This window comes from Gigantopelta aegis, chromosome 9 (genome assembly GCF_016097555.1).
Source record: "Gigantopelta aegis isolate Gae_Host chromosome 9, Gae_host_genome, whole genome shotgun sequence".
Lineage (NCBI taxonomy): Eukaryota > Metazoa > Mollusca > Gastropoda > Neomphalida > Peltospiridae > Gigantopelta > Gigantopelta aegis.
This window is the reverse complement of record NC_054707.1, coordinates 39925555-39943413: the sequence shown is the minus strand read 5'-3', so window position 1 is coordinate 39943413 and position 17859 is coordinate 39925555. Positions and strand designations below refer to the sequence as shown.

Here is a 17859-nt window from a genome sequence, read left to right as displayed (position 1 = left end):
AGCTGTCTGTCCAGGACAGTGCATTAGTTGTTAGTGGTTAGTGGGAGAAAAGAGGGTGTAGTAGTGTTACACCTACCCATTGAGTCGTTAAAACTCGCTCTGGTTGGGAGCCTGTACCAGGCTACGAACCCTGTACCTACCAGCGTTGTGTCGGATGGCTTAACCATGACACTACTTTTTATCAACTGCCTGTCTTTTAAATTGGTTTTGTGGTCCAGAGTGGATGTGACGTAGAGGCATTTAAAGTTAGATTTCAGTCATATTGTAGGATGTCTTTTCTTTTTCATTGTCCTGTTGTATTCATTGATTGTTAATGTCATATTTTATTTTGATTATATTAGTTTTACAATTATATATATATGTAAATATATATCTATCAAATGTTAATGCATATTGCATTAAGTCTTGCTGAATGGAACATAATATTTTTTAGCATCTTTAATTTGTTTTCGAGATAATTGTCTTTTAGATGCTTTTAGATTAGGTGTGAAATTAACCACTAGGCCAGCTTAACTGGCGGTTAAACTGTATATCTTGTTGCTTTGCTAATGGTATGTTATGAGATGTTAATTTGTTTGTAATTTGTTTTAATGTTCTGATAGTGATAACTGATAACTGAACCTGGTCATGTGATTAATCTAATAGCTTTTACATTTATTCATTTAAAAGATTTATTTAATTATGATTATATCCTGTTTGAAAAGTTTCTTTATTTATCGTTGATATACATCATGGCATATGAAAAATTTGTTATACAACAGAAAAAATTCCTTTATCTTCTTGCCATGGAAATATTAAAAATGATAATTCCTAACCTAAAATTTTAAATATTTGTATATTTCAGTACTACATCCTGTATGTCAAAACAGTTCATCTGATTGCAGATAAATAAAAAAAGAAACCAGTTTCAGCCATTCCCAGCCCACTTCGCTCTCAGAGTAGGATTTTTTCCCTCGAATGTTTCCGAATCTGGAATTTTAACTCAATCCGTTAAACTATGCCTGTCTTGGTTCTTTGAATAAAGACTCATAATAATCCCATACTTTTTATGAATCTGCAAATTTTCATGGATTTTGTGTCTGATATTTTAATTTTTGTATCCACCAGTTTTATTGTTGTTATGCATAAGACAAGCTGAAGTCATTTTCCTGCCTTCTTTATTTTGTTTTTTTGTGTGTTTTTTGCCAATCCTTTATTACCCATTCATTTTGTTTAAATTGAAGGCCAAATGTTTGGTAATAAGCTCTCCTAAGTCATTTTTAAAAACATTTATGAATAAACAATGTTTTTCTTGCCTTTCTTTGGTCATTATGGACTAGCCCACCAACCCATTTTATGGTTATCATTTAAAAGAGAAGTTGTAGATTAGACAATCTCTGGTCATTCCCCCACCCCATACTTACTGAAAGAACATTTTCTTACCTGTCTTAATCCTCAAGGTCTCTGTAACTCTTCCACCTACAACCTGCATATTAACCATTTTGTAACTGTCATTTCAGAGAGGTGATAGTAGCTTGATAAACGGTATCCACACTTCATTATCAAAGAAAGGGCGTTTTTCTTTAGGCCTCAGACCCCCACCGCCTACCATCCCATTTTTTAGGCTGCCGTTATTTTGAAGATGAAAGTTAGATAACATTCCATCTCCTCTTAACATGTTGTCCATAACCCTTTGTCATTACTAAAAGGCTTTTCTTGCCAATTATTGGGTGATTTCTGAGACCATTGTCGTCATATCGTCATCCTCCCAGCCAGTGTCTGGACGTTATCAGTCAAAATATAAGCTAATGTCAATTTACCCCATCCTCCATCAATAAACAATGTTTCTCTCACCATGTTTGCTAATTACCTGGTGCATACTATCTCCACTCTTACCAAAATATAAGCTAATGTCAATTTACCCCATCCTCCATCAATAAACAATGTTTCTCTCACCATGTTTGCTAATTACCTGGTGCATACTATCTCCACTCTTACCAAAATATAAGCTAATGTCAATTTACCCCATCCTCCATCAATAAACAATGTTTCTCTCACCATGTTTGCTAATTACCTGGTGCATACTATCTCCACTCTTACCAAAATATAAGCTAATGTCAATTTACCCCATCCTCCATCAATAAACAATGTTTCTCTCACCATGTTTGCTAATTACCTGGTGCATACTATCTCCACTCTTACCAAAATATAAGCTAATGTCAATTTACCCCATCCTCCATCAATAAACAATGTTTCTCTCACCATGTTTGCTAATTACCTGGTGCATACTATCTCCACTCTTACCAAAATATAAGCTAATGTCAATTTACCCCATCCTCCATCAATAAACAATGTTTCTCTCACCATGTTTGCTAATTACCTGGTGCATACTATCTCCACTCTTACCAAAATATAAGCTAATGTCAATTTACCCCATCCTCCATCAATAAACAATGTTTCTCTCACCATGTTTGCTAATTACCTGGTGCATACTATCTCCACTCTTACCAAAATATAAGCTAATGTCAATTTACCCCATCCTCCATCAATAAACAATGTTTCTCTCACCATGTTTGCTAATTACCTGGTGCATACTATCTCCACTCTTACCAAAATATAAGCTAATGTCAATTTACCCCATCCTCCATCAATAAACAATGTTTCTCTCACCATGTTTGCTAATTACCTGGTGCATACTATCTCCACTCTTACCAAAATATAAGCTAATGTCAATTTACCCCATCCTCCATCAATAAACAATGTTTCTCTCACCATGTTTGCTAATTACCTGGTGCATACTATCTCCACTCTTACCAAAATATAAGCTAATGTCAATTTACCCCATCCTCCATCAATAAACAATGTTTCTCTCACCATGTTTGCTAATTACCTGGTGCATACTATCTCCACTCTTACCAAAATATAAGCTAATGTCAATTTACCCCATCCTCCATCAATAAACAATGTTTCTCTCACCATGTTTGCTAATTACCTGGTGCATACTATCTCCACTCTTACCAAAAGGAAAAGGTTAGTTATGACCTGGTATTTTGTTTTCAGTGGCTAATGCAGTATGATTAATCTGCAGTTTCTTGCATATTGGATTCTTTGTATGTTACATCTCATCAGATGCAATGATGACTAATAAAACTGACAATCTGTGACCCAGTGATGCGAGAAGCACATTTCGTAGTTTGGAGATTGGTGGTATAAATAAATAATCAATTTGGGAGACAGACCCACTGGTGTCCAAATCAGTTTAGAAATTTAGATTATGTATGGCATTTATCAAAGGTTAGTTTTTGTAATAAGATTTTAACCCGAATAAACAATTATAATGTTTAATTCTGAAAATCATAATTAGCATTTAAATATTCAGACAAGGAGGCACTTTTGTTAATTTTGAGTCTTGATACAATGCAATTTGACTAATATATTGTACACAAGAGTATAGTTTAATGATCAGAGTAGTTCGGAAATTAAGATTATGTATTGCATTTATTAGAAGTTAGTTTTTTGTAAAACGATTTGAATTAATTAAAATGAATAAACAGTTATAATGGCTGATTTTCAAAATCACGATTAGCATTTATTTGTTCCATCTTTATTTTTCCTTTCTGCAGAAAAGATGCACCTTTGAGTTCACTTTAAGTTTTGACATTTTGTACACAGGGTAAATCTATCGACAATCTATCGAGTACATTTCCACAATTCTAGTCCAAACATTTATTACAAAATATGTTTTTACAAATGATTTCTAAAAATACATGCTAAATGAATATTTGGTTTGTAAATTGTTGATTTTTATTATTTAGATTTAAGTATTTTATGTGCAATACTTATTGGTGAGTATTGACACTTTATCATTGTTAAAAGTGTCCGTTGAGTATTGTTTATGAGCAGCAGTTTGTTGACAAAAAGTTATGCAGTTATCAAGGACATGAATTCCACATTCAGATTTCTTTAGATTCAGCTGTAGGATATAAATATTCTTCCTCAAATCTATAAATTTTCCGTTGTGCTCTAAAAAATAGAATCTTTAACATAATAAATAGATTATAGAAAACAACATTTGTTTTTAATACAAAAAATAATTGTTTGCCTTTTCTTTTCTTTTCTTTTTGCTATTTGATTTTTCTCAGAATAGACTTTCTGAAAAAACATTTTGTTGAAGTAAAATTTTACAATCCCATTTATTTGTTGTGTTCAGTTATATGTTTAATGTACTTGCTTCACTTACAACATTATATGGTATTTGTGTCCAAAATTTTGGTTTTTGCTTGGGATTTGTTTTCGACGTCTGTAGTCATGTGAACTTTTTCCTGAGTGTATAATCACTTGTATCACTTTAAATCTAATTAGTACATTTTTAAATCTAGTTAAAGTAGTGTTTATTCACCTCGGTCTAAATGTTTCTGGAAAATATAGGTTCGTTGAAAACACACCACTTGGATCACTATTTACACTGCACATGTGTTATATCTGTATTATAAATTTATGATGGTGCTAGAACATGTTTCCATATCTCTTATTATCTTCAACATAACATGTTGGAGAAATTGGTAAAGTTGAAAAAGTCAGAGATATATTGGGGAATTATATTCTTGATTTATTGGTGCCATCAATATTTTGTACTTGGTGTTAAAATTTATTTTCTTGAAAAAGTCATATGTATAAAACTGAATTCTTTGGGCATAAAGAGCCTATATTTTGTTAACATTTCTTGGGTTAATAAAACATCCAAATTGTCTGTATGTGAATATATTATGTTGAAATTTACCACTTTGAAAGTGTACATATCAATGCAATGGAAATCCAGCAATCCACCCTGCTTGGCTGTAACCATTTGTTTTTCTCTTCGTCTTTTCATGGAGTGTTTGCAAATGATGCTTTATTTCCATTTTACATAATATGCTAAAATGAATTTTTGTTGTTTAATCTATGCTATTTAACTAAAAATGTGTGTGTGTGTGTGTTTTCTTGAATTATTTAGTCGCATAAGGCCATGTGTATTACTGTTTTGGGTCTGGGTCACAAATCCTTTGACTGCATGAAGCTCATGTGAAAATCAGTAGTGTATCTGTTTTTCATGCATTCAAACAATTTAAATACAAATCAAAATGGAAATATTTATATGATAATGTCAAATACCATTTCTTTCTTGGTTGTGGGACATGTGCATTAGCAATAAAAACGTAAAGTAAAATTCTAACCCATTTCTCTGCTTTTTTTAATGACTTTATTAATTAAAAAAACGACAACCCCAAATTGGCAGCAATTGAAATGGGGTTGGGGGTTTTTCTGAGACCCGAAAGATACATTTAGTTAAGCATGGCCTGAAGCTGTTGTGTATGTGCATTTAACTATCGCAGTAATATCACACCCTTTCCTACAATGCATAAAGGTGTACAATGTACGTTTAGTTGATTTCTCTGCGTTTTGAAAATTTAACATTTCATATTTTATTGTGTGGTAGTCCTGTGTTTGTGATTATTAATTAACACATGTTTTAGTGAATTTTATTAAAATCTGTACACAGTTTTATGTGTATTGCAAATGTGGCATGATGAGGTTAAATTTCACATCTTTTCCTTAAAATATAGATTTTTAACATTCTAATGTTCTTCACCTCTCATAGTATAATTTTGCACATATATAGTTTATGCATTCCATTAGTTGTACGAGCAAATGAATATAATTATAAATGTGACTTTTTTTGTGATTTTATTTTAATGGTCATTGTTCTGGATGCAGTGTGAGGAGATCAGTAATGTTGGGTAATTTTTGTTCCATCATAGTTGTAATTATCCACTCATTATGCAATTCTATTAACAACTGAAGTGGAAACAGTTTACCTGTAAAGTCTGTACACAAATGTTAGAAAGTGTCAAAAAAACAATCATGCTATGATGGTTTCATTCCTATAAAGAGGAAGACATGAATTTCTTGCTATTTTGTTTGAAATAAGTATTTTTTTTTATCAAAATTAAAATTTGCTGTAGCTTCAACACAAATGATTTGAAATACTTGTAAAAACACAAGACATACATACATTCAGTGTAATTCTTGAGTGATTCAGTTATGTAATTAGTTATTAGCACAAGTTGGCAAGTTAAACCAATAGCTGATTTAGCAAAATTAGCATTTTATGTTACGTGTAATATAATTTTTGAATGTTAAATTAAGCATAATATATTGTTGATTTCTTTATTGGAAGTGGGTGGCTGGGAAGTTCAGATAACAAATTTAAAAAGACAGATTTTATAGGAGCATGTGATAATTTATTCTATATATCAGTTGCAATTGTTCTAAGTACCATTAATAGGTCATTTGTGATGTTTTTAAAGTGACTGTGATTGTTTTTGTCAGAGTTATTTCCCTTGTTAATATTATAGTAGAAGAATGATGTAATCTTTTCCATAGACATTTAAGATCAGTTAGTCCAGATATGCTTAACTATAAATGTTAATCAATATTCAGATATTTCTGAGGCATCCAATATCAAGCTATTTAATGCTTGATAATTTGTTGGTTTCTTTTATATATGCAAGTTTCTTTGTTAACTTTCAAAGAGTAAATTTTGTAAACAGTTGCAATTTTTTTAAATATTGATTATCTGGCTATTTAAAAAAATTAATATCCTTTTAGGCAAAACATTGAAATTGTTCTCGAGTTGGATGCAGACTGAATTTTGGTTTTCTTTATTAAATTTAAACAATTCTTTCAACATTTACAATGAGCCTTTGAGTTACCTTTCCATTTATCACATAAACCTGATAATTCTGATGTAACAATGAGCCTTTGAGTTACCTTTCCATTTATCACATAAACCTGATAATTCTGATGTTGCTATGCACTTGTATAGTTAGCCTACGTATATATTTAGGTGAAAAATAATACATTCTCTTTTTTTTCTTTTTCTTTTTTTATTTCAGTTAACATTTTATTAATGCATTTGAAAATTAAGAAGAAGATTAAATTTTATTTTGCAAGATATTTCAAATTGAGGATTTGCCAAACACAGAAGTGATTTTCTAGTATGTTTGTTTGGTGCATGGCAATTCACTCATTTGTAGATTATGAAAGTCGGATGATATTGTACTCAAGATCGAGTCGTATACAGCAATATATATTTTCTGTAGTGCTGCATAGTTAGAAGCAATAGATTACTAGATGTTTGTTGATTGATATGTAAATAGCTTTAGATCAAGACATTGTACTTTTATAGCATATGTAAATATTTTTTGTCTTTTTTGTAGCACTTCCACCATGGTGTATAATTAATGTAACATTAGAGTATCATAATATGATCATTTTTAGTTTTTTTAATTAGTGAATGAATGAGAAATTTTATTTATTTATGGTACAACAGTAAAGTTTCTGTTGTTTACTTTCATTACAAAAGTGACATCATAGTAATATTAGCAAACTGTGGCATTTGTTTTTGGTTTTTTAGGATGTACGATGCTTTTGGACATATTTTGTATTTAAGTACCGGTAATAGCCAGTGTGGCAGCAGTGAGTTTTTTCTCTAATACTAGTGTCACAATGACTATAATGTTTGACACCTACAAGCCACTTACAAGTGTTTTTTTAAATAAATGTTCTTTTCCAAGTATGTTTTTCTTCAATATATTTGTAATTGTGTTGGAGGACATTGTTTATTTTTTTGGTTTTTTATTTATTTATTTATTTTTATTTATTTTTATTTTCATTTAATTGTCTTTTTATTAATTTTATTTTATTGTTTATTTATTTATTATCTTTATTGGGTTTTTTTGTTGATTTTTGGTTAATTAATTATTTTATTTTAAAATTGTTTTAATATGTTATAAAAAATGTTAAGAAAATTCATCCTGAAATGTCATTAATTAAATAGGTTTAATTATGGAGACAACAGCATGTGACTAGGTCAGTACTGTAGTTTACCAACAGCATGTGACTAGGTCAGTACTGTAGTTTACCAACAGCATGTGACTAGGTCAGTACTGTAGTTTACCAACAGCATGTGACTAGGTCAGTACTGTAGTTTACCAACAGCATGTGACTAGGTCAGTACTGTAGTTTACCAACAGCATGTGACTAGGTCAGTACTGTAGTTTACCAACAGCATGTGACTAGGTCAGTACTGTAGTTTACCAATAGATTACCATTGGTGACTGGAGTAATTAAGATTACATGTACATGTCTGTCTGTACCATAATATTGGACTAAAGAATTGCAAATGAGCATAGTGATTCATACAGTGATAGTGATATATACAATTATGTATTTAAGAACGCTGCTTTAAATTCCATGTTCTTATTGATTTACCTGTTACTATTTACCCAGTTATTCTAACTGTTCTTTTCATTATTTATTAAGTTTGTAGGTGTATCAAAATATAATGTATGAAAGAAAATGCTTTTAAATTAGTGTAAATGGTAAATATAAACTGTTTGTGATGGTTGTAAGTAGTAGAAATAGTGTAATGCAAGTTCAATAATGGCTGTTCCGAACTAATCATATGGTGTGATAAAAAGCAAATTTGTTTTTAATACCAATCCCCTTTAATCTAAAATTAAACAATTTAAACACACTGGACCGGATTTACAAAGCCGGTTTATGTCTTACACACCTGTAACTACATACATTTACAATGCTTAAACATCTACGTTTAAGAAAAACAGGCTCCTCATCTTTATGGGAGTTAACAATAATGTGTAAATGGTACTTAAGATATATTGTAAATTCGACCCCTCATCTTTATAGGAGTTAACAATAATGTGTAAATGGTACTTCAGATATATTGTAAATTCGGCCCCCTATCTTTATAGGAGTTAACAATAATGTGTAAATGGTACTTCAGATATATTGTAAATTCGACCCCTCATCTTTATAGGAGTTAACAATAATGTGTAAATGGTACTTCAGATATATTGTAAATTCGACCCCTCATCTTTATAGGAGTTAACAATAATGTGTAAATGGTACTTCAGATATATTGTAAATTCGGCCCCCTATCTTTATAGGAGTTAACAATAATGTGTAAATGGTACTTCAGATATATTTTAAATTCGGCCCCTCATCTTTATAGGAGTTAACAATAATGTGTAAATGGTACTTCAGATATATTGTAAATTCGGCCCCTCATCTTTATAGGAGTTAACAATAATGTGTAAATGGTACTTCAGATATATTGTAAATTCGGCCCCTCATCTTTATAGGAGTTAACAATAATGTGTAAATGGTACTTCAGATATATTGTAAATTCGACCCCTCATCTTTATAGGAGTTAACAATAATGTGTAAATGGTACTTCAGATATATTGTAAATTCGACCCCTCATCTTTATAGGAGTTAACAATAATGTGTAAATGGTACTTCAGATATATTGTAAATTCGGCCCCTCATCTTTATAGGAGTTAACAATAATGTGTAAATGGTACTTCAGATATATTGTAAATTCGGCCCCTCATCTTTATAGGAGTTAACAATAATGTATAAATGGTACTTCAGATATATTCATTCTGCATACATGTGCTTCTTTTTTACCTCTGTATTAAGACCAACTGTTCTTCTTGACTATATTGTTTTATTAGATCTTGTGGATCGCCATAGCTAGATTTGCTTTTTAAAAATCCCCTTCAACCTGAAATTAAACATTTTAGCGGTTCATAAACACACTATTTTTATAATAATGGACAAAGTTACTTAGATATTTCCATGTGCATCCATATGCGTCCGTTTTACCACTGTATTAAGACCGCCTTTTCTTCAAGACCATATTTTTGTATTAGATCTTGTGGGTCGCTCTTAACTGGATTTACTTTCTAAAAATATTTATTATAGCACAGTTAGCCAATATATTAAACAATAATGTTGATGTTTCCCACCCAGTAACTACCATATGTTGATTTCTGAGACAGCTGTTACATGTATTTGATACCACAATAGATTGCTTTGACCCCCGGTGGACAGTCTTTTCAATATACTCATCCAGATTTATTACCTTTATTTATACAATGTTGTTTGTGAATTTCCACATGTTTTCCCAGCACCAGTCAAACCTTGATCTCGTCTGTTTGTGTCATAGTAATTTAAATTGGTCCTAGTGTGCTGCATGCACTATACATACGCACAACACTACAGTCACTGCACAGCATTAAATCAGTCGTGTATTGCACATTAAACATAAGAGTTGTCTCTATACGCATTATATACAGCATCCCCAGGGCTTAACCGGGCTGGCCAGCAGTCGCAGGCTTGTTTGTCGGTCATCGAGATCGAATGAACAACAAAAAATATATATGTATAAAAAAAAAAAATTGCTATAATGTTTAAAATGCGTGAAAATCTCATGTACCGGCGGGTGAGCGTGACACAACGTTCAAATGCTCATGCCGAATGCGTGAGACTTGACAGGACTGCATCCCTAATATACATACATGAGTTGGGTTTTTTTAAATCGTTGGTCTTGACCAATTCATTGTAGGGACTATCCCGAGTTTAAAGCCACTGTTACATGTTTTTCATCAATATACCAATTATAGTCTCTCTTATTTATTAAAATATTCTTGCTGAGAATATGAATAGATTTTTTTTTTTTATGTTCATGGTAACTCAGTAGGAATGTTTGACTTAATCATTTTGTCCCGGGTCAGGCCCCTGGCAATCCAGAGACAGGACCCGGGACAGACATGCTTTAAACCTTCGTGGTATATGAGCATGACAGAATTATCCGCTCCGCAATAATTGTGAACATAATTATGATCATATCAATTTATTTTTTCTAACAAACAAAATTTGAAATAGTTGGGCTAAAGAGCCTCAAATGTATTTCCCTGTATAATGCTTCATAGTTCAAACAGTTTGATACAGGTTCTTTTACACAAATGTATTAAAGCAAAGGTTCCAAATTTAAACCACTGGATTTTTTTATTTTTTTTCCTAATGGCTACAAACTCAAAATAGTGTCTTTTTACAGGTTTTTTTTTATCAGAGACAACATTGTTTGCACAACTTAGCTTATGCATAAAAAGTGGTTGATGAGTACATAGTACACACACCCATGTAGTCATATTACTACCTGAAACTTGTTAGAGCATTTTATCCATGACAGCATTGTTGTAATTTGTTTCAAGTTGGTGCCAATGGTGTTGGAATTTACCCTGTGACCCCCACAAAATCCTATTTATCAAGTTAAACAAAAGAAGTTTATTTATTTATTGCTCATATATAAACAATATTTCTTCTTGAAAATGCTTACAGTAATTATGTAGCATGTATATTTAGACTAAGGACACCAGGAGCTACAAAGCCAGGTTATCATGTGTCTGGTGTGTGCGGTATGCAACAGCGATTATCAAGTTCATGCAGTAGTCTTTATTAGCTGCACTTGACAGCCTTACATATGTATGCAATTTTTGTTTTCTTTATGTAGTTTGGTTAAAATGAAAGTAAAGAACTAATTTTACTGTTCTAATATGGGTCAGAATTTGTGGCATTTGGAATACCACCGAGTGCAGAGAACGCATTTGAAGACCTATATTAAATGTCATTGGAATGATTTTATGAAAAAAATGCATACTGCACACCACACTTTATGCTTTCTGTAGTACATCAAATTCGCAAATGTAATATCTAGCATATATAACACAGTTGTACATTTTATATATATATTTTTTTTTTCATATGCATCTGCAATAGTCTGTGTAAACACAGTTTCTAGGATACATTAATTTGAAATTAATATTAATCTTGTGTGTGTAATACTAGTGTCTTCATACATGTGTAATTAGACATTCTACTGATTGAGAACAAATTTGAATACAATTTTACCTCATTGCTTTGTCTTCTTCTTTGTAGTCTTGCCAGATTTCGCCTCTCATTTTTTTTTTTTTTTTTTTTTTTGTGTGTGTGGTATTGTTTAAGTACCAGTATCTCTTGTACAGATAAAGGAGTATCAGAACAGAAATAAAACTTTTCATCCCGGTCCATCAGCTGGCAATGTCAAAGTTGGACCCATGGTGGCTGTGCATGAACCTCAAGTGGATAGATCATTGGGTTCATTCAGGTCCCATCTGAAGCAATGGGAAATTTGGTTTTTGAAACTGGCACACACCCAGAGCGAGTGCACTACTAGGCCCAGTGGGTAGGTGCAAGATCAAATACGGTTTACTGGTGCAGACATGCAGTCTCTAAGTGTAGGTGTATGAATTATAATGCCATATGCAGGAGGATCATCCAGCAAAACCTGTGTATCTCAGTCTTGGGCAATATAGAGAAATCTAAATTTACAGCATTGTGGAACATATTCATGTCGAGTAGTCCCCTATTGAAAGGGAAATGATGAAGCTTCACCATTGATTTCATCTATATACATGTATCAGGGGCCTGAAGGAATTAACATAAGGATGGTGGGTATGGGAGGGGAGTCATCCCCCCACCCCCCTCTGGCATATGGTTCTGCAGGGGAGATCTCGCTTGAAACATTTTCAAAGATACCTACTTTCAGGCTATATTGTCAGAATGTTAAACGGAAAGAACAAAATATGCACGAGTATGTAGTTTACAAAAAATTAATTGCTGAATTATTGCGACGTCCCACATCCGACACACCTCTGTATCTGTGATGTATTCATGTTGCACATAGTGATATTTAAAAAGAGGTGGTAATTTTAACAAAAAGTCTTGCAGATTTTTAACAAGTTACATGGTAATTGCAACAGGAGATGGAGGTGGATAAATCTAGGCTATTCTTAGCAATTAGCACCAAGGGATCTTCTAAATGCACTTACCCTACAGACAGGACACTACAAACCACAACCTTTGATAAAAATGTACCAGTTGTGAAAGATTGGTCAAAAGGAAAAAAACTTGATGGGTCCACCAAGGATATTTATACTATGAACTGGCCTCGGTGTCATGGTTAAGCCATCAGACATAAGGCTGGTACAGACACAGTGTGTTTTGATGACTTGGGTAGGTGTAAGACCACTACACCCTCTTCTCACACTAACAACTAACTCACTATCATGGACAGACAACCCAGATAGCTGAGGTGTGTGCCCAAGACGGCATGCATGAACCTTAACTGTAAACTGATAGCGAATGTGTTCTGTATTGTTATTGGTTAATTACATTCTTTTTCCAGGATCAAATGAACATAACACCCGGAAAAACAATTCAGTTTACAATGGACATAACTATATTGAGTTTAGATTTGTGGGTGTTATTGTCTATTTACGATGCCCGCAAATAATAACGCCTTCAGTCAAAAATGACATTTGCGAGATCAAACTGACAATAACACCCGCAAATCTAAAAACTCCATATTGTTATCACCTAATTGGACATAAGCACGAAAATAAATTGAAATGAAATATACTATGACCCATCATCTTAGACGCTTCCCAACAAAGCATGTTAAGACCAGCATAAAATTAATATCCTACAAAAATTAGAACAAACTATCGAGATAAGTTCAAGTTGTGGACTAGGGATGGAGTTAGCATTTTTCTGTTATTAAACTGGCACGTCATAGAGGATGAACTCAAAACTGTACAATAAATGCTAGTACATTTTCAACTTATTTTCTCCAGGGTTGTAGGTAAAAAGAACAAAATTGAGAACCAAACAATAGGTAAATGACTAGTTTATTATCCATTTGTAACATAAAATAAACTTGTAAAATAAAGAATCATTTAAAATAGTATATAAGTACACTCCTTTAATGTAGTTAGAACATAACCATAAGCCTACGAGAAATATGGCAGGAGCAAAACCTCAAATTCAGGCAAAAATTATAGATATTCTGGCAAAATGTGTTAACCAGAGACCATTTCATGTACTTCCATCATTCTACCCTCAAAATTAGTTGTAATCCATGTAAAAATGCGTAGTGATTTGTTTGCAACCCTATATAGCTGTTTGGTAGTAATACCAATATGAATAAATGTTGTTATTGAGATTCTGGCATTTTTGTTTAATTCGGGCAAAAGCCAGCCTGCCCTCCTACAAAAATGTAAGCCTGTACGCCTATGAATACACTGATATTTTGTTAGATTAATTTGTCCATTTTCGTAAAAATGGGGAAATGGTATTTTGCTAGTTTCAGACATATTTGAGTATTCATGTTCTACACAAATACTGTCATAATTTCACTGGTGCACTACTTGGTTTTAAGTACAATAGTACATGGCACAATATTTTATGCAAATTGTTTGGTTTATGTGGCGATTATGCAAACTGTCAACAGGTTACACAGTGATCCACTATTTGTTTAAATTAGAAATTGTTTTAAAAATTCAAGGTTCATTTTGGACACTTTATAAATACAAATCAATTTGTTTAAAATAAATCTGGAATGTCAATGTAGTACAGAAAAGTAGTGCATGTGCGCTACTCACCAGTTACGCAGATATAATTATCATAACCAAACAATCATAACCTAGGTAAAAACAACACAGAATGATTTCTGGTTACATAAATGTTTTAAATATTATCCCCATATAGTACACTGATAGAAGTTTAACTTAAAAATGTTTTGAAGAGCTACTGAAATTTGATATTAATAATTTCAAGAGCATTAAAAGCATTATACCAATAATTTTAATTGCATGAAAAAAACACGAATGAGACTTGTTGCTATTATAAAACTTCATTAAAAGCAAAAGCCTATCACTACAATGTAAATTATGATAAAATATTTTATCTACCAGACAGAATTTATCTACAGGAATAACACAAGAGTCTAATTGTTGCTCAATTCTACAAGAGAATTGCAGCCATGGTTCACTGTAGTGGTGGCTGGCACACGTAAGCAACCATAGGGTACATGCACAAAGTACACATATGGTAGGAGTCACCAATCAATTAAAATCTGCTGTATGAACAAGGTAAATATTGCTTTAGTATTTGCTGGTATCGGAAATCTGTAAGTAATTTTTCCAGTTAATTTCCATAGTAATAATTGCACAATTATTGTCAATATTTTCATTTAATGGTCATAAATGGCCTAAACATGACCAAAATGTTTTTCATCAAATTGCAAATTTAAATAAAGATATTATGTAGACTACAGTCCACAGAGAACGCCTTTTTTCATACTCTGAAATTTACCACAAATTATTTATTTCTAAACAGATTGATTTGTAAATTGGACACAAAAATAGTGTGTTTTTTGTTGTTGTTATTTTCAAAACATTTCTAATTTTCTTGTAAGAAGAAAAGTATGAGTATGTACGTAAGGTTAAACTAAATTGAAATTATTTAAAAAAAAATTTATATATATAGAATGATGAGACAGACTATAGATCCATCTTGACACAAATGATTTTGTATCCTACCTCAGATCTACTGTAAATTGTCACTGAAATTCAAGACGATAGCAAGCTACATGTATGCTGCATCACGTAATGGGCTGCCAATCAAAGAACAATGTTACGGTCACAATATTAAGTATTTATGATACAGTGCTAAGATTGTTTTGTAGGATGGGGTCTAGATTATTCATACACTATATTGTTTAATAAACAAAGGAAAACAATGCTCAAAACTGCATATTATACTAAATGAATACTACAATATAAAAGTAAGGTACAAACACATTAATGTGAACAATGATTAAAATTGCGTGGGTGCCATTGCTCGAGCTACAAATATTTTGTCTTCGATGTGATGAATGATCAACATGTAACAAGCGGTGTCTGATTTGTGTGTAATATAATGCCATCTTTGACGTGTTGATTGATTTACGTGTAACATATGCTGTGTCTTTATTTGATGAATGATTAACAGGTAAGGTAGCATATGGCTACGGTGAAACATATCTCGAGTCTTGGATATGATGAATGATTACGGTGTAATAAGCATCTTTGATGTGATGAATGATTAAGGTGTAATAACTATCTTTGATGTGATGAATGATTAAGGTCTAATAAGTATCTTTGATGTGATGAATGATTAAGGTGTAGCATATGTTGTGTGTTTTACGTAATTAATTAACATACAACCTATTCTGATTTTGATGTAATGAATGTTTAAAGCGCAACATATGCTGTTACCGTGACTTGATAAATGGATAAGATGGGACAGAAGTCTTCACTGAATGGATCATTAAAGGTACGTGGTCCTCTTAAAAACAGACTAAAGCTTGCAGTTTCTTGCTTATATTTTTTATTTCTATATAACCAGTGTGTTTTTGGTTATCCTAGTGTTCAAAGAAGCTCAAGTTAGTATCTTGGTGTGATCATGTGCCAGAATTTTAAATGTTACTGGAGTGTTGTTGCAATATGCAGAACCACAAAAGAACTGCGAATACAAATGCAATTATTCTATATTTTGTGCCCACTATATATCAATGTCTTAAGAATATTTGACAGCCATTTTGACAATCTCTTTACCAAATTAATTTTATCATGAAAAAAATAAATATATATATATACATATATATATTAAATACACATACTAAAATATTTACATTTTTGTTGTTTGGTATATATCCTAATGAATCGTCAAGGAAGCACTTACTTATCTACTGATAAATTTTGAAATTTTGAACTCTTGAGCATCTAGACCAGAGTTGGTTACAGAAAACAAAATACAGAAAATGTAACTATTAGTGGTTGGATCCAGAGATAGGCCCCAGGTTCCGGGTTGCACAATGGTCTAAAATGGTGACCCCCCCCCCCCCCCCCCCCAAATCAGCATCAGCCAAAACCATATTGAAATGTTTGGATAGACAGCGGAAGACCGAGAAATACTGTACAGACAATTAAATATCCTAAAATAAATTCCAGATAAATGCAGAATATTTTCATCTCTGTACATGTGTATGTGATTATAAAATGCTCTTAAATAAATTTCATATAACCAAAGCCCGTCCTTATAAAACTTTAAGACTCAATCTCTAATGACGTCACACGCATACAATTTGTACACGCATACAATTTGTACGGCGTTGTCATGACATTGGTGTCTCACTCTATTAGAGTCTCAAGTCTAGACTGAAAATTTTATAAGCACCAGGCCAGATGTAACAAACTGTTGTTTCAAGCAAAAAACAATAACTTTTAGACAAAACTACCTGACACTGTTGCAAGATACCTAAATACCTTTAATATGGTTTTTTTTTACTGACCCATCTTTCGTGTAATGAATAAAGATGATTTCTGTGGTTGAATTATGCTCTATCAAATTGCATAGATGTGCATTTCAGTTGTATGACATCATCATGCTCCAAGGTCAATGTTTTGACACACTTGTACCGGTAACTACTCCATTTCTTACTCCATTTTTTACGCTATGTGGTGGCTTCGAAGAGATGGTAAACATATGGATGTTAAGGTGTTCACATATTTCCATGCTGATTTGGTAAGAAAACCACAGAAAGTTAATTGTCACAAGAAACTGAAAAGAAAAGAAAAGGAACTTTAAGCTTTACTACTTTCAATTTAAACCATAAAAACTAATTAAATTGATTTCAAAAGCAAAAAATGAACAGTAATTTTAGATGACATCTTATGATTTCCACAAATCATCTAACACAGTGGCAATGTTTATTCAATGGTATTTAGAAAAATCTGTTTAGTAAGTTTCTCAGATGAAAACACATATTTTTCCAGGTTGGTTTACAGTCAAACAAGAAAAAACCCATGACAAAATAACTTATAAGTCAATTTTGGAAAATGCTAAGAAATGTGTATACCATCTTTGGAATGTGTATGCAATCTTTAAAACAATTATTACATCACATATCAAATCATGTGAGACAATTAACCTTCTGACTACTGCAGGAGAGATATCTTGCCCGATATCATGCCAGTCGACATACTGTACACTGTATACAGTGCATTCCCCAATTCATATTTCCCGCCGTTTTGCAACAACACTCACCGA

The 17859-nt window shown here is 32.3% G+C and overlaps 1 protein-coding gene and 1 long non-coding RNA gene across 5 annotated transcripts in view; one reads left to right on the top strand and one right to left on the bottom strand.

Annotated features, from left to right (window-relative positions):
* Positions 1–7813: 7813 nt before the first annotated feature.
* Positions 7814–11804, top strand: LOC121381076. The gene is made up of 2 exons (XR_005959041.1): positions 7814–7890; positions 7926–11804. It is a non-coding gene; the product is annotated as an uncharacterized LOC121381076 (long non-coding RNA).
* A 1798-nt stretch (positions 11805–13602) lies between these two features.
* LOC121380674 (choline/ethanolaminephosphotransferase 1-like) overlaps positions 13603–17859 on the bottom strand; it is a 28350-nt gene continuing 24093 nt past the window's right edge. For all 4 annotated transcript variants that reach the window (XM_041509611.1, XM_041509609.1, XM_041509613.1 and 1 more), the window contains exon 9: positions 13603–17370. In XM_041509611.1, the coding sequence (XP_041365545.1) occupies positions 17206–17370 (165 nt within the window). In that variant the 3' untranslated portion in view covers positions 13603–17205. The remainder of the gene's footprint in view (positions 17371–17859) is intronic.